At 36.7% G+C, this 26,510-nt stretch overlaps 5 protein-coding genes and 1 pseudogene across 6 annotated transcripts; 3 read left to right on the top strand and 3 right to left on the bottom strand.

Annotated features, from left to right (window-relative positions):
• On the top strand, positions 515 to 6,574 carry LOC104718912 (ABC transporter G family member 43-like). Of its 2 annotated transcripts, XM_010436739.2 has the most exons (23): positions 587 to 873; positions 950 to 1,073; positions 1,163 to 1,230; positions 1,314 to 1,398; positions 1,470 to 1,629; positions 1,708 to 1,784; positions 1,859 to 1,912; positions 1,993 to 2,083; positions 2,164 to 2,465; positions 2,547 to 2,834; positions 2,910 to 3,223; positions 3,304 to 3,464; positions 3,550 to 3,653; positions 3,748 to 3,901; positions 3,978 to 4,144; positions 4,245 to 4,553; positions 4,638 to 4,928; positions 4,996 to 5,079; positions 5,166 to 5,299; positions 5,382 to 5,609; positions 5,703 to 5,874; positions 5,964 to 6,218; positions 6,308 to 6,574. In XM_010436739.2, the coding sequence occupies exons 1-23, from the start codon at positions 587 to 589 to the stop codon at positions 6,572 to 6,574; spliced, it is 4,176 nt and encodes a 1,391-aa protein (XP_010435041.1). The 2 variants fall into 2 exon arrangements, with proteins under 2 accessions (XP_010435039.1, XP_010435041.1); XM_010436737.2 differs by having other exon boundaries at positions 515 to 873; positions 1,470 to 1,784.
• Positions 6,654 to 9,209, bottom strand: LOC104718913. Its single transcript, XM_010436740.2, has 3 exons — positions 8,144 to 9,209; positions 7,300 to 7,833; positions 6,654 to 7,225 (listed from the first exon to the last, which is right to left on the bottom strand). Exons 1-3 carry the CDS (start codon positions 8,960 to 8,962, stop codon positions 7,115 to 7,117), a joined length of 1,464 nt encoding a protein of 487 aa, XP_010435042.1. The 5' UTR covers positions 8,963 to 9,209; the 3' UTR covers positions 6,654 to 7,114.
• Positions 13,942 to 14,536, top strand: LOC104720361 (B-box domain protein 30-like; the record flags this gene model as incomplete). The annotated part of the gene is made up of 1 exon (XM_010438279.1): positions 13,942 to 14,536. A coding segment is annotated over one exon (555 nt), but the record flags the coding sequence as incomplete, so codon positions are not given.
• On the bottom strand, positions 14,870 to 16,471 carry LOC104718914 (putative zinc finger protein CONSTANS-LIKE 11). Its single transcript, XM_019230980.1, has 3 exons — positions 15,912 to 16,471; positions 15,429 to 15,814; positions 14,870 to 15,294 (listed from the first exon to the last, which is right to left on the bottom strand). Exons 1-3 carry the CDS (start codon positions 16,452 to 16,454, stop codon positions 15,174 to 15,176), a joined length of 1,050 nt encoding a protein of 349 aa, XP_019086525.1. The 5' UTR covers positions 16,455 to 16,471; the 3' UTR covers positions 14,870 to 15,173.
• On the top strand, positions 18,303 to 20,347 carry LOC104718915 (UDP-glycosyltransferase 71B5-like). Its single transcript, XM_010436743.2, has one exon. It carries the CDS (start codon positions 18,674 to 18,676, stop codon positions 20,126 to 20,128), a length of 1,455 nt encoding a protein of 484 aa, XP_010435045.1. The 5' UTR covers positions 18,303 to 18,673; the 3' UTR covers positions 20,129 to 20,347.
• The window catches only part of LOC104720360, a 16,503-nt pseudogene continuing 10,912 nt past the window's right edge, over positions 20,920 to 26,510 (bottom strand).

The following is a 26,510-nucleotide window of genomic DNA, read 5'->3' as shown; positions in this document are numbered from 1 at the left end:
TAAAATTGGGTACAGGGTAGTTTGGTAAAATCAGGACTGCCCTTATGTCGATTCCATTTCCACTGCGAGTTTGGGTGATTTGATGATGTAGCAAACATTATATATAATTGAAACGTACTCTAATTTGGTGATTTGATGATGTAACAAACATTATATATATATATATATAATTGAAACGTACTCTAATTTGGTGATTTGATGTAAAGTGATTACACTGTAAAGAACCTTTTTTGCAGGATCATCACGAAATAAAATATAAAAAAATCTTCATAGGCTGCTTGATTTTGTTGTGTTCTTCAAATATAGTATGGTCTAAAATGTTTCAACTGTAACGTCTCGTGAAAGCAACTGCAATGTCTGTTTATGACTTTTTTGGTTTGACTTTAGTTGCTAGCTACCATGCTTTTGTGGTCGTGGGAACTTTGCATTAAAGACCTTTAGATTCCTGTCCTTATTCAGAAGCCACTTGGTTGTGATTATTTTTTATTTGCAAGCCATACTTCTACTCTAACTTGTAGTATAACATTTCCTCCTCTCTCTATATATATATATATTTTTTTTGGTGGGGAAAGTATCCATTTTAGGAATGCCTCAACCAGATGGAGTTGAGTTAGCTTCTAGGAACAATGATGTTTTTGAAGATGAGGAACTTCAGTCTCAATGGGCTGGTATTGAGAGATTACCAACTCTTGAAAGGATCAATACTGCTTTGTTCTGCAAAAGAGATGAAGAAGGGAAGAAAAGTGAGAGACGAGTCATGGATGTTTCTAAACTTGAGGATCTTGATAGACGTTTGTTTATTGATGAGCTCATCAGACATGTTGAGGATGATAATCTCCGCTTATTGCAGAACATAAGGAAGAGAACTGACGAGTAAGTCACACTTATCTCTTTCTATTAGTCTCGAGTATTCGTGATTCAGAAGACAAGGTTCATGTATTTTCTGTAGGGTTGGTATCGAGTTACCAACGATTGAAGTGAGGTTCAGTAATCTTTTTGTGGAAGCAGAGTGTGAGGCTGTTTATGGAAAGCCAATACCAACTCTGTGGAATGCTATCACTAGCAAACTCTCTGTAAGTGTCATTGAGTTTCTTTGACTTGTCTTTCTATTTTCATTTTCTGCTGAGATTCAATCTTTCTTTGTAATGGTTGATTTTGACAGAGATTCATGTGTTCAAAGGAAGAAAAGAAGATCTTGAAAGGTGTCAGTGGCATCATAAGGCCTAAAAGGTAGATTCTTGAAGTAGAAAACTTCCTGCATTGTTTTCAGGAATGATGAGTTTAATTCAGAAGATTTGAGGTTTTTTTTGTAGAATGACTCTGTTGCTTGGTCCTCCTAGTTGTGGTAAAACTACTCTACTACTCGCACTATCTGGAAGACTCGACCCTTCTTTAAAGGTTTGGTTCATTTCTGTCATTGAAGTGTGTTTATTTTTCATAACTCAATATGGATTGCTTCCACTTTTCAGACTAGAGGAGAAGTTAGTTACAATGGTCACTTCTTCTCAGAGTTTGTTCCTGAGAAAACATCGAGTTATGTAAGTCAAAATGATCTGCATATCCCAGAGCTTAGTGTGAGAGAGACACTCGATTTTTCGGGTTGTTTTCAAGGAACAGGAAGCCGTCTAGGTAAGGGTACTAATGAATTCTTATGTCTTTGTATTTTTATTGACCGTGAAAACTACTATTATCTTTATTACTCAATAGAAATGATGAAAGAGATTAGTAGAAGGGAGAAACTGAAAAGGATAGTTCCAGATCCTGATATAGATGCATACATGAAGGTAAAATAAACTTATCTTCAATATGACAAAAATCTATAAAACTTGATTTGAAGTTTAACTTTTTACCATGACAGGCAGCTTCAATTGAGGGTTCAAAAACTAATATACAAACCGACTATATCCTTAAGGTACTATATGATACTTGTAGAGTCTGTTCTTTTTATACTTCTCCTTCTATCAGAAGTTAACTAATGTGTCTGTGTTTCAGATACTAGGACTCAATATCTGTGCAGATACGCGTGTTGGAGATGCTTCAAGACCAGGAATATCTGGTGGCCAAAAGAGAAGACTAACTACAGGTACTTTTTAACTTTTCACACAATGGTATTTTAGGATCTTCCAAAGCAAACTTTCATATTTTGGTATATACATCTTGTAGGGGAGATGATCGTAGGTCCAATAAAAACTCTGTTCATGGATGAAATAACGAATGGTTTGGATAGCTCAACAACATTCCAGATTCTATCATGTCTCCATCAGTTTGTACGTCTCTCTGAAGGAACCATACTAGTTTCACTGCTTCAGCCTGCACCAGAAACATTTGAGCTTTTCGACGATGTGATTCTTATGGGAGAAGGAAAGATAATCTATCACGGTCCACGGGAACTTGTATGTGGATTCTTTGAGGATTGCGGATTTAGATGTCCAACTAGGAAATCTGTAGCTGAGTTCCTTCAGGAGGTATGAATATGATAAATGATGATATATACTCTCTGGTCTTGTCTTGAAACTTTGATGATCATCATGCTCTTTTTGATGCAGGTTATTTCAAGAAAAGATCAAGAACAGTATTGGTGTCACAGAGACAAACCATATTGTTATGTCTCCATTGACTCATTTATTGAGAAATTCGAAAATTCTGATCTTGGATTACAACTACAAGATGAACTCTCCAAGACATGTGAAAAGTACTCTCAGACGACTCACAAGGATGCACTTTGCTTTAGAAAATACTCACTTAGTAACTGGGAGATGCTAAAAGCTTGTTCAAGAAGAGAGTTTCTTCTAATGAAATGTAACTCTTTCGTTTACGTATTCAAATCTGGACTTGTGAGTTCTCTTTTTACTTTGCCAAAAAAGCTTTACTTGTTTCTTTACTAAACTTTTTTTGCCCTCTTTCTCCAGCTAATGTTGATTGGATCCATCACAATAAGTGTTTATTTACGGACTGGGTCTACAAGAGATGCTCGTCACGCTAATTATCTTATGGGTTCTTTATTCTTTTCTCTCTTTAAACTTCTTGCTGATGGACTTCCAGAACTCGCCTTGACAATCTCGAGGATTGCCGTGTTCTGCAAGCAAAAAGAGCTTTACTTTTATCCAGCTTGGGCATATGCAATCCCTTCAGCTATTTTAAAGATACCAATTTCATTTCTTGAATCATTCCTCTGGACCTCTCTGACATATTATGTCATTGGTTACAGTCCTGAGATTGGAAGGTACTAGTGCTACAATCTCCTTCAGTTCTTGAAACTTTTCTCTTCTTAACCATTTTTTTTTTTTTTTGTACTTCCTTCAGGTTCATTCGCCAGTTCTTGATCTTCTTTGCTTTACACCTTTCATGTATATCAATGTTCCGTGCTATAGCTGCCGTCTTTCGAGATTTTGTTATTGCCACAACCATGGGAACCATCATTATAGTGATTATCACAGTATTTGGAGGGTTTATTGTTCGGAAACGTAAGTTTGTTACTTGGAACTTGAGTTATATAATAGGTCTTTGAATTTGGAGGTTTCATTGTAATGGTGCTCTGTTATTTCTCAGCTTCAATGCCTGCTTGGATTGAGTGGGGGTTCTGGCTTTCTCCATTGTCCTACGCTGAGATTGGTCTAACCGCTAATGAATTTTTCGCTCCACGGTGGAGCAAGGTAGTGAATTCTTCTTCATAAGGCTTTCACATTTTTGTAGCTAATTGTTTTGTTCATTACTGATATATCCTTGTCATATTTTGATTACCATTAGACAACATCTGAAAACATAACTTTGGGGGAACAAGTTCTAGATGCTCGCGGGTTGAACTTTGGTATTCAGTCTTACTGGAATGCATTTGGTGCTTTAATTGGCTTCACACTCTTCTTCAATACTGTTTTTTCACTGGCCTTAACCTTTCTAAAGAGTAAGTTCACAAGATACATATCTATAGAAGATGTGACTTGATGAAGACGTGACTTAATGAAGTTGTTATTTCTCAGTTTCGCAGAGGTCTCGCGCTATAGTTTCTCGTGAGAAGAAAACTCAAAGCTCATACAAAGATTATGAAACAAGTTCTGAAACTGCTTCCCAATATAAAAATGCATTGCCTTTCAAACCCCTAACTTTCACATTTCAAGACGTACAATATTTTATTGAGACTCCTCAGGTAAAGAGACTAAAGAGTATTATAAATTTTCTTGAATCCTTTTCAATCAAGACGTAAGAGTTATATAATGAGTGGGATATATATCATTTATGTTAAAAAGGGAAAGAAGCTGCAGCTTCTCTCTGACGTTTCAGGAGCATTCAAGCCAGGTGTTCTCACTGCTCTAATGGGTGTGAGTGGGGCTGGTAAAACGACTCTTCTTGATGTTCTCTCGGGTAGGAAAACACGCGGTGATATTAAAGGAAAGATAGAAGTAGGCGGTTACCTTAAGGTTCAAGAAACCTTTGCACGAGTTTCAGGTTATTGTGAACAATTTGACATTCATTCTCCCAATTTAACTGTACAAGAGTCTCTGCAATACTCTGCTTGGCTTCGACTTCCTTCTAACATCAATTCAGAAACGAAGAGCGTAAGTCATTATTTGGAAAAAAAAAACAAAAGTTGTCTTTTAAGCTTCCTTGTCTGAGTATTTTTCTTTATTATTTACTTTCAGGCAATAGTTAATGAAGTTCTTGAGACGATAGAGCTAAAGGAGATTAAAGATTCCATAGTAGGAATGGCTGGAATTAGCGGTTTAACAACAGAACAACGCAAAAGACTAACAATAGCTGTTGAGCTTGTTTCAAATCCTTCAATCATATTTATGGATGAACCAACAACAGGATTAGATGCAAGAGCTGCTGCAATTGTAATGAGAGCTGTTAAGAACATCGCTGAGACTGGCAGAACTGTTGTTTGCACAATTCACCAGCCGAGTATAGATATCTTTGAAGCATTTGATGAGGTATAAAGCTGTGAAACATTCATCTCATTATGAAGTTTCATACATCATATTGACCAAACCATTGCAGCTGATTCTGATGAAAAATGGAGGAAAGGTTTTCTATTATGGACCTCTTGGGAAACATTCATGCAAAGTTATTGAATACTTTATGGTCAGTTTCTATAGATAATACTGATACTGTTGCATACAAAGATTTGGTTTATTCTTAACTTAGAACAAGAAATGTCTTTACTGTAGAGCATTCCTGGAGTTCCGAAAATGAAAGAGAACTCTAATCCAGCCACTTGGATACTAGACCTTACTTCTAAATCATCAGAAGACAAACTTGGTGTTGATTTGGCACAGATGTACAAGGAATCAACTCTGTTTAAGTAAGTCTATATAAACAAGATCTCACTTAATTATACCTTGGATGTTGTTTGCCTGAAACTGTTATTGTTGGTTCTGTTTTAGGGAGAACAAAATGGTAATTGAGCGAATGAGATGTACATCTTTAGGATCTGAAGGTTTGATCTTGTCTTCACGATATGCTCAAACGGGTTGGGAACAAATCAAAGCATGTCTATGGAAACAACATATCTCTTATTGGAGAAACCCTTCCTACAATCTCACTCGCATCATTTTCATGTGTTTTACTTCTTTGCTCTGTGGCATTCTTTTCTGGCAAAAAGCCAAGGAAATGTTCGTCACACTCCCACCGCCATCTTTATTGAATCCGGCTTTGAACCGCGTGATTTCCTTAATCAAACTTTGTTTAACTCTCCTTCTTTGCAGAAACAATCAGCAAGATCTATTCAACATATTTGGCTCAATGTTCACGGCTGTTCTATACTCTGGAATAAACAACTGCTCAACAGTATTGTTTTGCGTTGCAACCGAACGTAATGTCTTCTACCGCGAAAGATTTGCCCGTATGTACAACTCATGGGCGTATTCCCTTGCTCAGGTTAAAACACTTTCTCAATCAAACCATAAGGAAGAAAGAAAGAAAGAAAACTCAGCGTTGGTATTGACTTAAAAGGCTTACGTTTGCAGGTGTTGGTTGAGATTCCATACTCATTGTTCCAGTCTATTGTATATGTGATAATCGTATATCCTATGGTTGGCTACCACTGGTCGGTCTTCAAAGTGTTTTGGAGCTTCTACTCAATCTTCTGCTCCTTGCTCATCTTCAACTATTTCGGCATGCTTTTAGTCGTCGTGACCCCAAACGTTTACGTTGCTTTTACTCTCCGCTCTTCTTTTTACTCAATTGTCAATCTCTTTGCTGGTTATGTCATGCCAAAACCAGCAAGTCCTCTTACCTCTCTTCACCAAGTATCTAAATTTCTATCCTTGCTGTTATGAGATTTTGAGAGTTTTTTTTGTCGTTGATGCAGAACATTCCAAGATGGTGGATTTGGATGTATTACTTGAGTCCTACGTCATGGGTTTTGAACGGATTGCTCACATCGCAGTATGGAGATATGGAGAAAGAGATATTCGCTTTTGGAGAGAGGAAGAAGGTTTCAGCTTTCTTGGAAGGTTATTTTGGTTACAAATATGACTCTTTGGCTCTTGTAGCTGTCGTTCTTATGGCCTTCCCCATTCTCTTGGCATCTCTTTTCGCATTCTTCATTGGTAAACTCAATTTCCAAAAGAAGTGAATTCCAATATACTTAAATGAATGAGAATGTTTTGGTATTTACAAATGAGTTTTTTCTTGTCCTTAGAAACAAGTAGAAAGAAAATAAAAAGCTTCCAAAATTAGTGAACAAACTGATACTACAATTGTGCAAAACAAAACAAAAAGGTGCAATCGAGAAAACTCACATAACTTCAAACTCAAAAGTCAAAACTTTGGATAGAGAATGAGACTAACCATATACATAAGAAGGATCTATATTTTCTTCTTCTCCTTCCACTTGTTACAAAAAGAGAGACAAAGAAACGAGCTATGGTGTTAAATGCAGAATCGTGCGAGTCTCAGGGTGGTCAAACTCAGTCTTGTATGAGTCACTTTTTCCGAAGTTGGTCAGGAAGATAAAGCTAACCCACCTATTGAGCATTAAAGCAGAGTTCTCTTACACACTGTGTCGCATCAACAAGCTTACCTCGGAGTCCACCACTAGTTTCGAGCAGAATAACCGTAGACCTTGCTCTGGCTTTTTAGCTGATTCTTGAAGAGAATTGCCAACACAACATTGTTAAGTGTTCATGGCAATTAGCTCATCTGGCATGCATTGCCTTATATTAATGACCATCGATTTGTTATAAGACGAGGAGATGTCACAACATTGGCGGCGAGGAGAACCCATCTGAGGAAAGAAAAATGTGAACCCGGGCAAAACTGAAGGCATTTTTACTGATAAGCAAGAGATATAGATTATACCTGTTCAGCACCAAGTTCTAGCTTACGAGATAGAACTCTGATGCGTTCTAGACGCTTAACAGCTTCTGCTCTGTGGCAATTTCCGACTCTATGGAGATAATAATTACTCCATGTTCCCTCATTCCCATCTGATCCTACACTGTCCAAGAAAAAGACGAGGGGTCTCCCGCATGGATCCCTGGGATAATCTCTTGTACTGAACATATAATTGCTTTGAACCCCTGACCCTCTCCTCCATGTAGAAAACGTCTTTTGCAGGGTGAGAAGTTCCGGGAGAAGTTTATTACCTTCATAAACTTGAATCGCGTAACCCCACACAACCGAAACAGTCACTGTGTTCAAAGAATCATAACACACACTCTGCTGCAAAATCCTCCCAGTATCTAAACCTGAAGCCCCGATAAGACGAGCCACAGATTCTGTCCGGTTCATTTTTGGAAAGAACGGATCAACTGCATCCAAGTGATGAAGGGATACCAATGGAGATAAAGGGTGTGCACATAGCAGACCAAATATGTTCCCTCTTACATCGACCTATGAAAAGAGCACATATATATAGTAATATTAAAATTAACTTCTCTAGCAGCACAACTCATATCTGGTAAGGTAAACAAATTAGACTTATCCGGAAATTACTGGAACAGAAAGGCACATACTAACTACACATAAGACAACTAACCTAACTTTCAATCACTGAACTAAACTCGTCTAATATAGAAATCTCTCAGAAAATTTCTTGTTCAGCAATCAGCATCAATATCACAGTGAAAATTTCTCAATCATACCAAAATTGTTTTTAACTAATTTACTAAAAAAAAAAAAAAAAAACCAATTCCTTAATTACCTGATGAAATCCAGGTTCATGAGTTAACGTAACACCAAGCTCAGCCAAGCAAGAGAAGATCCTAGAGTCACTTCCATACATATGCGAATACCTCATCAAACAAGAATCCAAAACCTTAGCCAAAACCTTGGCAAGCGAAGCACTAATTGCGAATCCTCCTCCACCAAACGCCATATCAAACGAATACCTAACGTTCTGATCATAAAACTCCGAATTACTCCCGACGTAATACCATTTCCGGTGATCATACTTTGACAAAACCTTCACCAAATTATCTACAAAGAACACAGTATCATCGTCGCCGAACACAAACCACCGCACATCTTTATCTCCTCGATCCACAATCTCCTTAACGACACGAGCCACACGAATCGCTGATCGGAGACCACCAGGGAAGTTATAAGGAAACCTAGAAACGTCTTTAGAGACAACCACAGGAGGGAGAGTTAGATCGGGCTCGAATCCACCGCGATCGAGAAACACGACAGCGCGTGTAGACTCAGGAGTATACCAGAGACGAACGTAGGAGCTACGACGGAGCCAAGAGTCGTGAGAAGCGGCGATCGAGAAGAGTAAGTGACGGCGTCGAGTTGGGAACACGGTCAAGGATCTAGCGATAGATGAAATCTTCTCGCGGCGGAAGGTTCCGTAGGAGAAGATGATGTAGATGATGAAACAGAAGATGAGTAACAAGAAGATGTTTCTGATTCGTGTATAAGTTAGCGCCGGAGATTTGGCCGGGAAGAGCATTTCCGGCGAGAGGGATTCGAGTCTTGAGAGTGATGGATCAGGTCGTCTCTTACGTCTCGTTTGGTTCATTTTCTGAGTTTTGGTTTTTTAGAGTTTCTTCTTCTTCTTCTTCTCTGTACTGTAGAGTCGACGACGGTTAAGTTTCTCTCTCGGAAAGTGGTAGAGCGACGCCGTCACTTTCAGTGAATAAGGCTTTGGTCATTTGAGTTTGCGGGTCAGGTATTTCAGATCCGGCTCTAATTCTCGGACCTTCTAGATGATGTTGAAGGTTAGGACTTAAGACTTAAGGAGTTGTGTAAATCTATTTTGTAATAATGACTTACGAAAAAAAAAAACCAAACATATATCCTCTAAGTATTATTTTCAAAAATACTTTATTTATTTTTTTTAAGATTAAGATTTTCATGTGCCGTACACTGTAGTACTATAGTTTTAAAAATATATAATTTATTTAAAAAATTAACTATATATATGACTAATGTTTTGTATATTTTAAATATATATCCCTTATATTATTATGTTTGAGGTTTACCGGTTTAAAATATAAGAACAACAACCAATACACTACTAGATAAAAAATTTAAAATTTAAATTGTGTTTGTTTGTGAATTTTGTTTTCAGTTGTGAGATTGTATTATTGTATTTTAATTTTAAATTGCTAAATTTAGAATATAACATATGGTATATAGTAGTACAAATTGTTTTTTTACATAATCATAATTTAATTAAAGTCAATTATATATGCCTATTATTCTAATATTGATTGTGTTAACAAAATAATGAACGTATTGTAACGGTTAATGATAATTTTAAATTTTATGATTTACTATTTAAATTTCACACTTCATATATTTCAACACCATATTACCAGTTTACAAAAAGACACACCCCACTACAACGTTTCGTTCAAATAAACAACCATATGACCATATGCTAAAATGTAAACAGAAACATCATATCAAAACAATAAAGCATAAAACATGCATTTTCCAAATTCTCATGCGTACATGTCTTCTTGTTTCACTAGGAATTAAAGAAAAAAAATCTAGTTGAATGGTAAGCTAAACAATCTAGTAACAAAAAAATGCAAAAGTTAGGTATGCTTATGATATAGAGACGCTAATCGAGTTTGGTGAGTTTAGATGATGCTGGTGTGGTGAGAAGTATTTATAGAGTTTTGAGAATACTATAGGGTTTTGGGTAGATGAGTACCAAAAATCTTGATGATCAAGTATACAATATCTTCACAATCTTTTAATTTTGGAATTGTTAACGTAGGATTCAAAATTAAATAAGCTATAGAATATGACATTTTTTCCTTTTTCCGTTTTCGAAGATAAAATGGAGGAATACATATTGACATAAAGGTTTGTGTGTGATTTACAAATATCATTATTGCTAGCATAAATATTGTAATGAATTAAGGAGATATTTTTAGGAATTTGACAAAACCAATATTTAATGAGATATGGTAACCAATCATTGATTGATTAAGGAGATATTTTAGAAAAAAATTCTTAGACCAAAATCTTGGTTTTAAATTATATGCTTAATATATTAAATATCAATAGCATTCTTTATAAATATGTTCCAACTTTAAGATTTTTTTTAAAAATGTACTTGGAAAATGTATATATAGATACCCTAAAAAAATTTGATTAAAAATATCAAAATTTCATTGCTGCTAACTTTATGCAACATTACAAAACAAGCCATAGGCATGTAAGTATATGGAAAAGCTAATGGCGGTAGTAATCAAGGATAATGACATATGTATGAAGAATATCCTAAAGCTGCTTTTAGTTCATTGCTTCAAATCTTTGTAATTTGGTTCAAATTACTACAGTTTTGCATCATTTATGTAAGTGACTCAAGTGCTGATGCAAATATATGTATTAGCTGAAATAATTATTTGTAGTGGTGTCTATAATCAATATTAATATGTATTAGTTACAAAAATGATAGTTTTATAATATTTGTAAAAATCAATGATGTAAAGTTTGCACCAGTTTATTAATATTACTTTTAATATTGCATCAATTATCTAATTAATGTAAATTCATATTTGAATCACAATGATGTAAATTAATATATATATATATATATATACATCAAAATTTAATGAAGCGATATCTAATAATCAATAGCAACATTCAAAAAAGATAAACTCACTCGACAATTGGGAGTAATGTTTTGATCATCTCATAGTATTACAAAGTTAAGCTGAATGATAAATGGGCGAAAATTCAGAATGAAATTGATAAATGGACTCGACTATTAAAACCAACACAAATTTAATGAAGCGATATCTAATATAAATTGTTGTAATTGATATAAATTAGATATTTTGAAATAACTAGTAATAATCTATATAAGCAAAAATCAGTTATTTATTGACACAAAGTAATTGATGCAAAACATCTTTTTGTATAGTTCAATTGTTCTAAATATGTGCAGAATAACTAATATCAAAGGAATCAGTTGTACACTTGTAGTATCACAATCTTGTCAAATATATATATACTAGATTAAGACCCGTGCTAGAGCAAGAGTTGAAATTCATTTTATTTATATTGTGATTTTTATATAAAATATAATTTATGTGATTGTTTTAAAAAGTTTTTTTGGATAAAATATTATGCAATAAAATCATATGCTAAATATGATGACTTGAAAAATACACTTATTTTGTAAGTTTTATATTGTTAATGATTCTAGATAAGTACTCGTGCTATAAAGTTTATTATATTATATAAAACTATAAAATTCAACAAAAATATGAAATTGACTTTAAATATTCAAATTTTGACCCGTTACTCAGTAAAATTTTTAATTGAATAGATATTATTTTTAAAAAATAATGTTACTAAAGATTGAATATTTTATATATTGAACAATTTATATTTGTTTTTAAAAAATTAACTTATGGTATATCCAGAAATAAAACTATTTTTTAATTATAATAAATAATATGATAATTTATTTGTTTCACAAAATAGACTCATATATAAAAATGAGAGGTGAAGTGTAATGATAATTAACAACTAATATGTTAAGTTATATATCAAATTAATATGGATGAATAATTTAATAAAGGAATTTAATATGATAATTTAGATGATATCAAATGCTTCTTTAGAATTTTCTCTTTAAGATTTTAGGAAATAAATTAAAGTTGCACCCACTCTTTAACTTGTAACCAATTAATCTATCAATTAATCTATAATCTATTTGTAACCAACTTATTAAAATTATATCGTCTACAAAACAATGTTGTGTATTTCAGTTTTATTATATAAGATATATATATATATACATATACCAAAAGAATATTATTATTCTGTATTATATTTGATATATTTTTAAAAATCACTAAAAAATAAATTTTGTATTCAAATTTGGTTTTTATTCTCTTATTATTTTATATAATTTAATATAAATTTACAGCATCTTGATGCAAATACTTGTTATACTCAATATTGTCACAAAAATGGTAAAATATAAAAGCAATATGATAAGGAGAATAGAACTGAAGTACTTATACTTCACCTCTCATTATACTTCACCTCTCAATTTTGTACTTCACCTGCTCAATTCCCGAGACCAGCACTAAGCACAAGGTCGCCTTCTGACCCTTTGCTTCGAGTTACAAATTTTATTGACAGGAGCTCTAACTCCTGGGATATAGCTCAGCTTACGGCTACTTTTGTACCAGAGGATGTTGCTATAATTTCAGCCTTGCCGATGCGACAACCGGATGCTCCGGATTTGTTGGGCTGGCATTTTACCAAGTCTGGTAAATATTCGGTTAAATCAGGGTACGATATTCTTCGCTCAAATATGAAAGGTCCTTCTGAATCGAAAGTATTTGGACCAGACATTGTACCTCTTCAGGCCTTTGTATGGAAAATCAGGTGTCCACCAAAACTTCTTCATTTTATGTGGCAAATACTTTCTGGTTGTGTCGCGTTTACGGCAAATCTACGCAAACGTGGTATGAGTTGTGATACCATGTGCGGCCTTTGTGGCTGTCAGGAGGAGACGATTAATCATACTCTCTTTGAATGTCCGGCAGCTAGACAGGTTTGGGCGTTGTCGCATTTTCCGACAGGCCCGGGTTTCTTCCCCTCGGCGTCTGTTTTCACAAACATGGATTTTCTTTTTTGGCGATTTACAAATACTCCAGAACATGAATTTTTCCCTTGGATTTTGTGGTATATCTGAAAAGCGCGCAATGATAAATTTTTTGGTAACCTCGACTCAAACCCCCTGGCCATTTTGCGGTTAGCGGAGGATGAGGCGAAAGCATGGGCTCTGGCTCAAGTAGAGGATATGGTATTAGCTTCGGATGCTACCACTGCGGTGGTTCACCGTGGAAATGGGGGATTAGGGGTTCCTAGGTCATGCTCGAGCTATATTTGCTTCGTAGATGGGTCCTGGAAAGCAACAGATCGTTTTGCGGGTAGAGAATGGTTTTGTACATCGCCTTGGGGTGATGGCCCTACTATGGGTGCTGCCAATCATCGTCGTAGTCTCTCTCCTCTTCATGCCGAGATTGAAGCCCTTGTTTTGGCTACGCAGTTGTAAAGACTGTCACTCTCAATCTATTTCTCAAATGGTCACATAATTCCACATTTTTTAATGTTATGTTGTAATCAGTGGGTTATTGATTCTCTAACCACTCTTTTCGGCCATGAATTCTCTTTAAGACCAAACGACCAACTAGTTAAGAGAAAGAGTGGCACCCCTGTCACCCAAATAACATAAAAAAAAATATTGTATGGTTTAAAATAATGTGTTGTTTAATCATTAAGGAAATTCTATAGACCACGAAAATACAATGATTCATTCTAGAAGGTGTGACTGCGATTTGAGATCCAAAGAGTCAACCACATGAGATCGAGAGATCGTCTGGTGGATGGAAAAATAACTAAAATGATTGACATATTGGTCCTCTAGAAACAATTTAGTAATTTTTATCAAAACAATAGGTCAATACTCTGCCATCTGTATAACATGTTTAATGACATAATCCAAAATAACCATTTTCTTTAAATAACAATCATTCCTATAAACCTCTAAAACTTCAAGACTTCATCAACACAAGAGAGACAAAAAGAGAAAGAGAGAGTAAAAAGATTTGCAAAGGAGTTGAGAAAGAAGAAGAGAGAAGAAGCGAAGACGGAGGATGCAGAAGACTCTGCACGGAGAGTCCCAAAGCTCCGGTGAGCTGTGAGCTTTGCCACGAGAACGCAGCCGTGTATTGTGAGGCAGACGCTGCTTTCCTTTGTAAGAAATGCGACACATGGGTCCATTCTGCTAATTTTCTTGCTCGGAGACATCTCCGGAGCGTGATCTGCTCGACCTGTCGGAAGTTAACTTGTCGTTTCCTTGTCGGAGATAATTTTAATGTCGCTTTACCGGAGATAAGGACGATGGCACGAGGTGAAGAAGATAGTACTGATCACAAAGTCCCCTTTGTTTTTCTCTTATTTTTTTTTTGTTCTCTCGTAATTGAGATTAATCTTGATAGGGTTTATGTAATAATATTTTTTTTTCTAAAGAAATTGTTGGGAAATTACATTCTTAAGCTTAAAAGTTAAGAAATTGCTCAATCATTCTTAATATATTTGAAAGTTTGTTTTTTTTTTGGTAAAAATATTTGAAAGTTTGTTTTTCTAGCTGCATCACCACTTTCTCTTAAGAACTTGCTTAGACACATAGAAAAAGTTAAGACAAATTAGTAACAATGATGCGGTCCCAATAGTAAGCTTTAAGAAATCAAGAAACTATGGCAAACATAAAAATGTGCCTTTATTCTTATGCTTTATTTCTCTTAAATAAGAAAACAATAAAACGTTACATATTACAATCAAGTGAAAAAGGACAAGTAGCGAGAGTGGTCCAAAAGACAAACAAAAAACAATCTTTTCTATTATCAACATTTAATTGAGATTAAAGAACTGTATGCAAGAACTAGGCAATGACTCTTTCTTAGTTTCTTGATACTCTTGTTTGGTTTCTTAATTCGGTCTGATCGTTCTCGTCGCTGTGATCGGTAGTTTCTTTGGTCCCATAAAAAACCGAGGAAATACTCTAGTAAAAAGAGCAACTTTGAGGGGGTTTTTTTTTTGGTGATTTTAGGGTTTTATAGTTTGATCTTGTAGTTTTTCTCAAGAAGTTCTGTGTTACTTTACCAGCAAGAAACTGTTATTAATCTCTTGGGTGGAGTGAGATTTTTTCTTTACTTGATAGTTCTTCGAAGAGAAGCATCACTAGTTCACATCACCATTGATGCATCATAATCAAAATTTTCTCCAGCTTTCACAAATCTTCCTTTCACCCGCTTTCTAGTATCGGCTCTCGCTTTGCGTGATGCATATCGTATTTGCTTCCCAAACCTACCAAAACAAAAAAAACGTACCACAAAATATCAAAATTTATCGTCAGAGATTATGTTTCAAAAGCATGACCCTGACTCCGATTCTGTTATATATGCCAAAGCATGAACCTTGACTCTGTTTCTGATACTTACATGCGCCTTGACTTCTTTTGTTTGTATCTCTTTTTAGCCTCGTCCCTTGATTTTGGATTATAAGTAACTTCAACATTTGATTCCCATGGCGAATCTCCGATAAGAAACCCTGGAGAAATCCCGCAATCTTGGTAATCAGTGGGACTGCTTTCTCCTGTGATGTTGGTCATTGAAAGCGACATGCTTGTAAAAACATTCCCGCCGTATAAAGCAGGAAGAAAAAGAGGAGAGAGGCCAGTTTTATTATCTTCCTTATATGAACCCTCGTACTTGTAACACTTGGTTTGATCAGGTGATGAACATCCAATAATATCATTGCTTGCGTTAAAATTCAAAGGTGCATCATCTAAGTTAATCCCTTCGCATAGATCTAAACCAGAACATTCCTGCATAAGAGATGGAATATAATTAAACAACATGAAAAAAGCTTTGTTCTTTTATCATAATTTAACATTTTGACAGATTACTTAAGCAAGACGTTACCTCCTCTATCACATTAGGAAGATTATATTCCATGGAAAAGATAGAAGGATGGTCTTTGAGATTCTGAGTTTGTGTAACCATAGGAGTAGATAAACCATCCCAATCAACTAACTCATTTATTTTGATGCTATCATCAAATGGAGAAACCCAATTCGTGGCGGAAGGTTCTATAACCGAAGACCAGATCTTGATGAAATCTGATGGAGAAGGACAACCAGAGTAAGGGTTCAGATTCTGAAGTTTGTGTCCTAAACCATTGCAGTTACTTGCGGTCCAGTGACATCCTTGGCAAAGAGATACCTTCTCGTTCATGCAATGGATTACCGTAGGCTGCAAGAAACATTTCTCGCAGAGCAAAGATCGCGTGTGTCTTTGAGACAGAGGATTGGCTGAGTGTACATTAACGTCACAGTTTAAGCAAAGTTTAGCCGAATCAGATTTGCAGTAGATTAATGCTTTTTCGGTTCCACAATAGTCACATTGAGCCTCCATATTTCTTCTAAGACAGACACCCCTAAAACTCCTACAGCATAAAGATATCATAAGATGAAACAAAATTAAGATCGTAACATTGTTGGTTCATGTTTATTTGTGTGTGTGTGTGTGTGAGATTCAATGGAGGTTAGAAGAGAAGCACTCACTAAACAAATAAACGTGTAAAAATAGTATGTGAGTTAGGGTTCAAAGATAGAAGCGTTACAAGGGTGTGTAAGTGAGTCCAGTGGCAAAGGAGATGAGAAAGAAAAGAGAAAAAGGTTTTGCTCTGTTTTTATTCTGTTTGGTGCCCAACACGTGGGGGTATCTTTGGCACGTGTGTCTCTTGTTCGTTAGATACTTTTCTGTCCTAATGTGGTTGACCGTACAGTTCGGAGTATTGGTTTGATTCTTTAGTTACTATGTGTGGCTCTCATTTTAAAACACGTTTTCATTTCGCCGAGGCATAAATATCTCAGTTGCCCAAAACATCCGAGAAACAAGACTAGTTCGAAGCAAAGCTATTCCGTGTGCTCGTTTAACGTGGGTTAGGACTAATGAGTTTGCAGCATACCATACCAGACACGTTTGTTTTAACTTTTAACCGGTGGGTTATGGTTAGTGTACTGTCCAATTTTTTCATGACCTATATGTTAAAGATCATTATTGATGAGAGATGCTTAGAGGGTTATACACTTTACTTTATTGAGAAAGCCAGTAACCATCCATGTCCAAACAAGTAGTTGATTCCATTTGTGATTTCTTGACACAGACCTTTGGCCTTTGTGTCGACTTCTCTCAACCAAGTCTGAGACATGTTCATCACTAGACTGCAAGATTGTTTAAGAACCTCTTAACTTATGAGATTAGATAAGTTAGCAAGTCTACAGCTCGATTTATACTAGGAAGGGGTGTACTACTGATAAACCTTTCAATTTCTTTTATGAGACCAAAAATATGAAATTAGAACACATTAACAAAAGATTAATCTGTAAGAAAACAACTTTAACAAAAGATTCAACACATCAAATGTTCTATCTAAAAACAATGGTCTCTCTCATCGATCTCAGCCTCTTTGGTCACCACCCCATTGTTATACTCCTCAATGTTGATGATCACAATGTTCTTCAACCAAGAGGTTCACCACCCCATTCAAATTACACTTGTCTATGAATTAATAAAGTAACACCTTCCGATTTCCAGGATAAACAATAACAGAAAACAAAACCCAATGTGATTGATACAAAATATACGAGGCATTTCCAGGATCAAAAGGCAGAGAGAAAAGCAAGATGATCAGGATATACCACAACATATATAGCGTCACAAGCCATTATACCTGAAGGAATTGTGTTTTATCCATCAGAATTGGTAATGGACGCCACAATAAAAATAACCTAAAAAAACACTTTCAATCAATTAGGAAAAAAACAAAATAAAGGAAAATGCTCAGTGGAAGGAGAAGTCGTTTAATTAAGGAGAGCTCACGGTATAACCCACTGCTCTTCTCACTCTTCGTGCTTTTCTCTCATCATTGTATCATCATCAAAACAATAACAATCCAACCAAAACACAAAAAAAAAAACAAAACAAATGGTAAGAAACACAAAGCCTCAGTGTGTGTAACAAATTCAGATCATAGATTCAAAGAACCTCACTGAAAACCGCTAAGATAATTGTTTTTATCATCATCAGCTTTTTCATACCCCAAACAAAAACACATCCAATCCAAACAAAAAAACCTTCAAAACAAAACTTTATTCAATAATGGATTTTTAAAAAAAGACAAGATTTTAGTATGAAAGAAAGGGAGGTTAATAATATTCAGACAGCCAAGGGTTAATCTTCAACTACTGGGAGAAGAATCCCAGATCTGAAACTCTAGTCCATATATACACTTTTGTCATCACCATATCATCCTTACCCCCTTTCCTTACAACACCCATTCAAAAACATCACAAACCTCTTTCAATAAACCCTAAAAACCAAACAACTACGGCAAATAGACAAGAAAAGAGAGAGAGATCCTATGAATTGAAGAAGACCAAAGTCACTAAAAACCATATAAATACACAACACAGACAGACACAAAAGAAACTCATCTGAAGATTAGGGTTTTACTTCCGGCGGCTACCCTACCAATACCATAATCTATTCTTAAGGTTTTCTTGGCCCAATAATACTTAATGGGCCAGCTTACGTGACCCAACAAACAACTTCCATTTATTATTAAAACCCACTACCTTTTGTCATTTGTCCCTATCAACGAAGATTCCAAAAAAACAGTAATGACAAAGATCGAGCTTGTGTTCATACCTTCACCAGGCATCGGCCACCTCCGGCCAACCGTGAAGCTAGCTAAGCAACTCATCAGCAGAGACGATCGTATCTCCATCACTTTCATCATCATCCCTCCTAGAAACGACGTCGGCGATGTAACCACTTATATCGCATCACTCACTACAAAGTCTCAAGATCGTCTCCGTTACGAATCTATCTCCGTGGTTAAAGAACCACCGAACGCTGATCTAGAGCCTTCTCAGGTTTACATCGAGAGAAAAAAGGCTCAAGTGAGAGATGCAGTTACTAGCATTCAAGATCCAACAAGAAAGCTGGCAGGGTTCGTGGTGGACATGTTCTGTTCCTCGATGACCGATGTAGCCGACGGATTCGGAGTTCCATGTTACATGGTCTACACATCGAACGCTACGTTTCTTGGAATGACTCTCCACGTTCAGGAAATGTACGATGAGAAGAAGTATGACGTCAGTGATTTGGATGAGTCCGTGGACGAGTTGGTGTTTCCTTGTTTGTATCGTCCTTATCCTGTGAAGTGTCTCCCTCATATCCTCAGTTCAAATGAGTGGTTTCCTTTTATCCGGACTCTAGGTAGATCGTTTCGGAAGATGAAGGGTATTTTGGTAGATACTGTTGCTGAGCTGGAACCTCACGCTTTGAAAATGTTCGAAAGTGGCGATGGTGATCTTCCTCAAGTTTACCCAGTTGGACCAGTGTTGGATCTTGAAGACGGTTCTGTCGATGAGGACGAGAAGGGATCGGAGATTTTGAGGTGGCTTGATGTGCAACCGGATAAGTCTGTTGTGTTTCTTTGTTTTGGAAGCATGGGAGGTTTCACTGAGGAACAAACTAGAGAGATAGCTGTAGCGTTAGACCGAAGCGGTCATCGGTTTCTTTGGTCACTCCGTCGTGCGTCACCGAATATAATGAAGGACCGTCCCGGAGATTTCACTGATTTGGAGGAGGTTCTTCCGGAGGGGTTCTTGGACCGGACGTCGGATAGAGGGAAAGTGATCGGATGGGCACCACAAGCGGCGGTGCTAGCGAAACCGGCTATAGGAGGATTCGTTACTCACTGCGGGTGGAACTCGATGCTAGAGAGCTTGTGGTTCGGTGTTCCGATGGTGACGTGGCCGCTTTACGCGGAACAGAAGGTGAACGCGTTCGAGATGGTGCATGAGCTGGGACTTGCGGTGGAGATACGGAAGTGCATTACAGGAGATTTGGTGATGGTCAGTGAGATGGAGACGGTTACGGCGGAGGATATAGAGAGAGCGACCAGGTGTGTGATGGAGCAGGGCAGTGATGTCAGGAAAAGAGTGACGGAGATGGCTGAGAAGTGTCGTGTTGCGTTAATGGACGGTGGATCTTCGCATTTGGCTTTGCAAAAGTTTATTCAAGACGTTACCAAAAATGTTGCCTCATTTGGGTTTAGGGACGTATGAGATACGGTGACTCAGTTCCAACTTCCAAGTGTTATTATGTATTTGTTTGCTATTGCTATGTCTTTTGTTTGTGTTTTTTTCTTTTTTTCTTTTTTGTGTTATCGTTATGGTGTTATGTTTTTTTCTGTCTTGAATCTGTAGACGCAACTGTTTTTATGTAATAATGTACTTTAATTAGTACAAAGAGAAAATCTGAGCTAGTAGACGTGTGTTTTTAGATTTTAGTATGTTTTGGAGAAACTTATCGACATCCGTTGGCCAATTCTCATACAGTCGTCGCTGATTCTTTTGAATTCTGATTGACTAGAATTTAGAAGTTAACTCTCTCTTTTTTTTGGTTATTTGTTCTCGTTGTACTCGAAGTTTGTATCCTAATTCCTACAAAGCGTTGTTTGGACTATCCTATATTCTCAAGCATAAAGACGAAATCTAAAAAGACTAGAAATATTCAGTTTTCTATTTCAAGTGTTCCAAATTATATCATAATGTACTTTCTAATTTTCACAGAATATGAAAAAAAAACTTAAGAATATGTCTTTTAACATTCTTAGAACAAGAGTAAATGTATTATAATTTTCATTGAACGTAACAAAGTATAAAATATTTATTCTCTATACATATTCTAAATTTTCGAAAGTATATTTTAAATTTCGTAAAAAGATGGCTCTTCCTCCAATACATTGGAACCTCGGATAAGATTTGTACTATTAACCTGTAAAAACTGCATTTCATGAGACCCAAACTCCAAACATGGCGTAAAGTATTATTAAACCTTTGATCAACCAGTGAACCAAGTAAATTTCCACATGTTGCACAACAAAACAAAAACCCATATCGCCGCTACACTACTTTCCCACCGAGAAAACAACAAATAAAACTGTTAAAAAGGCAGCTTTACAGACTGTAGACAATGGGATACCATATTTTCCATGCTCAAACAAACCTTTCAGAAATGGAAAGAACAACATAACCACCATAATACATCCACAAGCCTCCGCAAAACCGGACCCATCTCCTCCATGACTACAACTCGACTGTAGTAGACGAACCAAAAATTCAGCTAGAGCGGCAAGATTCACCAACATAATAAATGTGCCGGGAATGAAATGACACGAGCTATCAAATTCAAATTTGCCTAAGTCTAACTTTTGACCATCATCTTCTCCTTGTGATGTTTTAGACTCATCTACTGATTTTGAATCAGGCATAGTCTTTTTAGCGATTACGAACCCTACTTTCGAGATTCCAAGAAGCTTGAGTATGATATCTTGAATGCTAAATAACCAACTGCTAGTGGCTATTATTCTCCAAAGTGATTGGGAGACATACCACGATTGTACCGAAAACCCAAGTTTCATGAATTGCCATAGACTGTTGAGACAATGCATCCCAACAAGTGTCACTATTATGCCTAGAAAAGGTCCCTAATTAAATCCCACACAAAAAAAAAGATGTAAGAAAATATTAAAACTTTTTCTTCAAATTAATTTTATCAAAATATAAACGAAACTATATTCAAAGAGAGAAAGACACCTTGGGAAATAAGGTAGAGTTGTGGAGTAGGCGATAAGCAGGCAAGAGACAATAAATGAGCTCAGGGGTTGACCTTATACATATGAGGATCCAATAATAAGCTAACCGTTGTCGGAATTTTATTTTCCGGCGAAAACCGATCAACGGGCTTTGTTTGCTAAAAAGGACTTCAGTCGCTCCTGTAGCCCATCGTCGCTGTTGGACTATCGTCTCTAGTCCTACCGATGGCGTAGATCCAAGAAACGCAGGTGGATCCGGAGAAACGAATGAGCTAGTCCATCCTTTCGTATGGATTTCAATACTTGTCTTTATATCATCTCCCACTGAACCGTATAACCAACCAAGCTGCATGATTTATATAGAAAAACACATTACTATGGGAAAAGGTTTATATATTCAAGAAAACGACACGTTACCATTTCGTGATATGTTTGATTGTAGAATTAACTGATAAAAATGAGAAGGTAATATTACGTTGCCCCAACTGGTTTGGTACTCGTAGTGACAATGCCCTACTTCTTGAGCCACTTCAATGAAGTTTGTAAGGCTACTTTGGGGATTTGATTTTCTTTGTAATGCATCCGTCACCGATTTCAGGAACTCTTTAGAGGTTCCATATTTCCTCACTAAACTTTCCTCAGCCAAAAACTCCCCTTAATAAAATAACAATAACAACTCTTTAATGAACTTTTTTTTTTGATAAACTCTATAAGTTGATCCGGCCAGTCCCGGTAAAAACGCACTTAATGTATGCATAGTGAAATAACTGAATATTAGTTGAACGGTAGAATAACAAAATTATGATGAACTGAATGTTAAATGATGTATAGGAATGTTACTAGAATAATGAAAAATGAAAGTGTGAAGAATAAAGTATTTACTATCTCTTGAAACTACGTCTAAGATGAAATAGTTCGAAGAAGATACTATAAAATGAGAGATCCAAACCCTCCACATTACGAACTACACCACAAACTTATTACCAATTGTTCTCATTAGACGGGGTTTAATGACACTGTGGTGTTGTCGGTGAAAGATCTGGTTCCCTCCTCTTTTTACATATACTTGAGTGATATTAAAATTGTATACGGGTTTATTACGACTCAAAAAAGTTTTGGTTGCGTATTTTGCAGTTGAGAGTAGACTTCCAAAAAAAGGAAAAAAGAAGTTTGAGGGTTCTTTAAGAAGAAAATCATTTAAAACTAAAACTAACACTGTCACACACCAGATTGGAAAAACAAATATATTATAAGTAATACATTATATGATGTTTTAAGATATTAGAATGTTGTCGAGGAATATATGAAAATCTCTTACGATTTCTAATACTTAGTTGTAGCAACTGAAGAAAGACTTCCGTTGTCTTCTAAATCATCAGTTGACAATCCGTACATAACTCTTCTAATCGTTGGTGTAAGAATCATAGAACTCTTGAGGGAATTGAACAAAAGCACAATGGTTTGAATTCTTTGCGTTTTGTAAAAACACACACATTGCTTGTCGCACCACATCTGCTTCATTGGCATACATGTCACAGTCTACGTTCAACATGTATGGTGCATTTGTCATCAACCCTGACACTCTTAACTGTTCAAATATTAGGCTCATAACATTTTGATAATTATAACAAAAAGCAATAGAATTGTAGTTGTTAATACTCTATTTCAATTGAAATTAAAGACATAAATATGGAATTTAATTTATATTTGATTGCTATACTCTTGTTGAGAGATAAGTATATAGTAGTTCTCTTATACCATTTTACCTTCCTTGAGGACGTATAAATCTCTATTTATCGAAGCTCGTCATTTCTTTTGTAATCCATCATGTTTAACGAATTAAACTCCTACTATTTCGAGGTACGTAATTGCTCGATTAGAAATATAGGCGAACCTAAGTCATAATAATCAAACGTACATATGCTTGATGAATACTAATCTATATCTCAACTAATTAGCATTGTAACCATGACACGCTGGTCACAACTGATGTAGTAACTTTGAAACTAGAAAAAGAGAGAGAAAAAAATAAGATGTCTGAGATAAATAACTAACCAGAAAGTTCATGGCTCCAGTTTTGTAATGATGAAGGCAATTTGGTCTTTTCTCTCTTGAAATGTATACAAGATGAGGGACTTCTTTCTCGTCTCCCATACCACCTGCACATGACACATTAAACAGGATTTCAATCATCGTTATTGTAATGACCCTCGCTAAGGGCAAAAATCTCAAAATAAAAGTTCGAGGATATGGCCAGGAAAAGACTTAAAAAGGAAGAGGAGGAAAAACAAAGGAGAAAGGCCGAAGGGAAGTTCGAGGAAAAATGTACGGACCGGAGGATGACCGAGCCAAGGCCAGAGTGGCCGGATGTACGGTCAAAACATTAAGATTGATCGGAAGATGTCAGTTTACGCGGAAAACTGCGTATACGGGAGCGATGGTCCGAGACGTACCAGAACGGACAATACGGACCAAGTTGTACCCGAGGGACCAGTATGGTCTAAGAGATGAACCGGAAGGGACAGGAAGGACCCGAGAGAGAAGACCGGGAGATGGCCGATGGTACCATGTACCATGTACCATGTACAATGTACCATGTACCATGTACCAGGTACCGTGTACCGTGTATTATACGAGACGTACGTACGAACGGACTGACGCACCAGACGATTGCCGAGAGGACCGTTAGTGTCCAAGGAACCGTGAGAATTGTCCGAGTATGACCGATAGAACCTATAACGTCCTAGCGATGACCGAAGGGTAAACGGACGTGAGCACCGGAGGAAGGACGAGAGAAAGGAGATGGAACTATGGGTTGTGTCGTGAGAAATTGCCCAATCAAAATGCATGCACACATGCAGAGAGAATTTTGGTGTTTATGATGGAATGTCGCGAGCTGATAGGGCGGTGAGACACACGCGCCACATGCAGCTAAGGAGGAAGACACTTGTCAAAATCCACTAAGGAGAAGAGAGGAGGAGTCTCGCCTATAAATATGGAGTTGGCGATTTCATTTGGGAAGTTTTTCTCATTTTTCTCCCAAGCTTTTCAACTCCCACTTTGTTAAAAACTCTAAAGATCTTTTCTCTCAAAACCGAGAGAGAAAGAGAGAGAAAGGAGAGATCGCCGTGAGAGGGTGTTGGTGTTGAGAGATTGTTGGTGTTAAGGGAGAAACCAAGAATAAATCCTTGAAGAGAAGGTGGTTGTTGTGTCGGAATCACGCCGAGTCTAAGGGTCGCGAACCAAGAAGAGACAAAGGGCGGTGAGCGGTCGGAGCAAAAGGGAAAGTGGTCTGATCAAGTGGTGCAGTGAAGTCCGGATATCATCATCGGCGTAAAGGTGAGTTCTGTGGTAAGGCATGTAGAGTAGATGCATGTAGAGATGGTTTAAATTGGTTGCATGCATGTCATGGTAGGATTCATGTTAGAATCACCATGCGAAAGTGAGTTTGGTGCATGCATGTCATGGTAGGATTCATTCTAGAATCACCATGTGAAAATGAGGAATTGCATGTTAAATAAGTTGGACTCACCTAAGAATTGGTTAAGAATAAATCCGGATGCATGTTAAGCAACTTGGAGGATTTAAAATTTGGTGAGAAGGCTTGCATGCATGTTGAGACTTAGCGATTTGTTTTATTAGCATTGTCTTGCTTAATAAATCGGTTGCATGCATAAGAGGAGGTGAAGTTAGTTGCAATTTTTATTGCTTAATTTTTGGTTGAGGTTAGCTTGATGCTAAGTAAACTTAATGATTTTAAGTGTTAAACCGAATTAGTTGCATGCGTGTTTGATTGAGATTTACGTGGTTAAATCATATTGTTTGCATGCGGATAGACAAGTGATTTGTCTAAGCGATTTGAGTTGGTTACATGCATATGGTTTAATCTTAAGATCCTTGAATTTTCATTCTTGTTCTTGTTGATTAATGCATGTTCTACCGCGTGAATGTTCTTGCTTGTTGGCTTGACTTTCTTGTGTGAAGCGGTAGTAAGTGTTTTTAGCCAAGTCTCTTGAATTCGTTTCTTGAGTCTTAGCTAGAGGATGTGTAGTCGATAGTTCTGGTTCCGAAGATGTGTGTGTATCTCGTAAGAAGTTCTCGAAGATCACTTACGCGAGATACCGTCACGGCTAACTAGCTATTAGCGTGACCGTTACATGACGATGTAACTTTGGTGGATCTCATGCTGGTTACCTGGGTGGTTTCAACATGGGAGCTCATGCTGGTTACCGGGGAGGTTTCAGCATGGGTAGTGAGGAGGAACGGAACAGAATATCGAAGGGCCCTAGGTGAAGGAGTCTAGGATGAGTCAAGAGTCCCTTGTACTATTCTAGTCGTCCTTACATGTTGTGTTGGAGTTAAGAGTCTAAAGTGTCCAAGAGGTCCTTGTTCCTTTAGTCGTCTTTTCTATGGTTTGCGAGTCTAGATCGTCTCAGTTGAGTCGTGTGGATCTAATCTCACTCGCTTGTTGTGTGTTTTGTTGTGCTTCCGCTATAGCTTATGTTGTGTAGCTTTGATGACTTGCCTTGCTTGTTTGTTTACTTGCCGGGGTAGTCGAGATGGGAAGTAGAATCCTGTTTAGGATCAAGGGGTACCCAGGCTCACTGAGTAATCTTACATTACTCATGATATTATTTTTGGTCTTGCAGGGAAGCCTAAGTGAGTCTAGAGCTGGAGCAAACATTAGGGTATCGGATAGGGTTTTTCATGTGTTTATTGTAAAACCCTATATTTTCATGAAAGAAAACCCGACTATCTTTGTATATTACTTTAATGATTTATTTTCAATGTAATAAACTATTGAAGTAATATACAATCGTTGTTTTGTGAAAGCATGGCAAGTTGCGAAC

Source organism: Camelina sativa, chromosome 10, assembly GCF_000633955.1.
Source record: "Camelina sativa cultivar DH55 chromosome 10, Cs, whole genome shotgun sequence".
NCBI lineage: Eukaryota > Viridiplantae > Streptophyta > Magnoliopsida > Brassicales > Brassicaceae > Camelina > Camelina sativa.
This window is presented reverse-complemented; position numbering and strand designations above follow the sequence as displayed.

Coding starts and splice junctions, on each gene's coding strand:
- LOC104718912 (XM_010436737.2), top strand. CDS start 587: ATGCCTCAACCAGATGGAGTTGAGTTAGCTTCTAGGAACAATGATGTT. Junction 1,913..1,992: donor AAACCGACTATATCCTTAAG/GTACTATATGAT, acceptor TCTGTGTTTCAG/ATACTAGGACTCAATATCTG. Junction 6,219..6,307: donor GTTATGTCATGCCAAAACCA/GCAAGTCCTCTT, acceptor TCGTTGATGCAG/AACATTCCAAGATGGTGGAT.
- LOC104718913 (XM_010436740.2), bottom strand. CDS start 8,962: ATGAACCAAACGAGACGTAAGAGACGACCTGATCCATCACTCTCAAGA. Junction 7,834..8,143: donor ATGAACCTGGATTTCATCAG/GTAATTAAGGAA, acceptor CTCTTTTCATAG/GTCGATGTAAGAGGGAACAT. Junction 7,226..7,299: donor TAGAACTTGGTGCTGAACAG/GTATAATCTATA, acceptor TTCTTTCCTCAG/ATGGGTTCTCCTCGCCGCCA.
- LOC104718914 (XM_019230980.1), bottom strand. CDS start 16,454: ATGATATCTTTATGCTGTAGGAGTTTTAGGGGTGTCTGTCTTAGAAGA. Junction 15,815..15,911: donor TTCCTAATGTGATAGAGGAG/GTAACGTCTTGC, acceptor TCTCTTATGCAG/GAATGTTCTGGTTTAGATCT. Junction 15,295..15,428: donor CAAAAGAAGTCAAGGCGCAT/GTAAGTATCAGA, acceptor TTGTTTTGGTAG/GTTTGGGAAGCAAATACGAT.
- LOC104718915 (XM_010436743.2), top strand. CDS start 18,674: ATGACAAAGATCGAGCTTGTGTTCATACCTTCACCAGGCATCGGCCAC.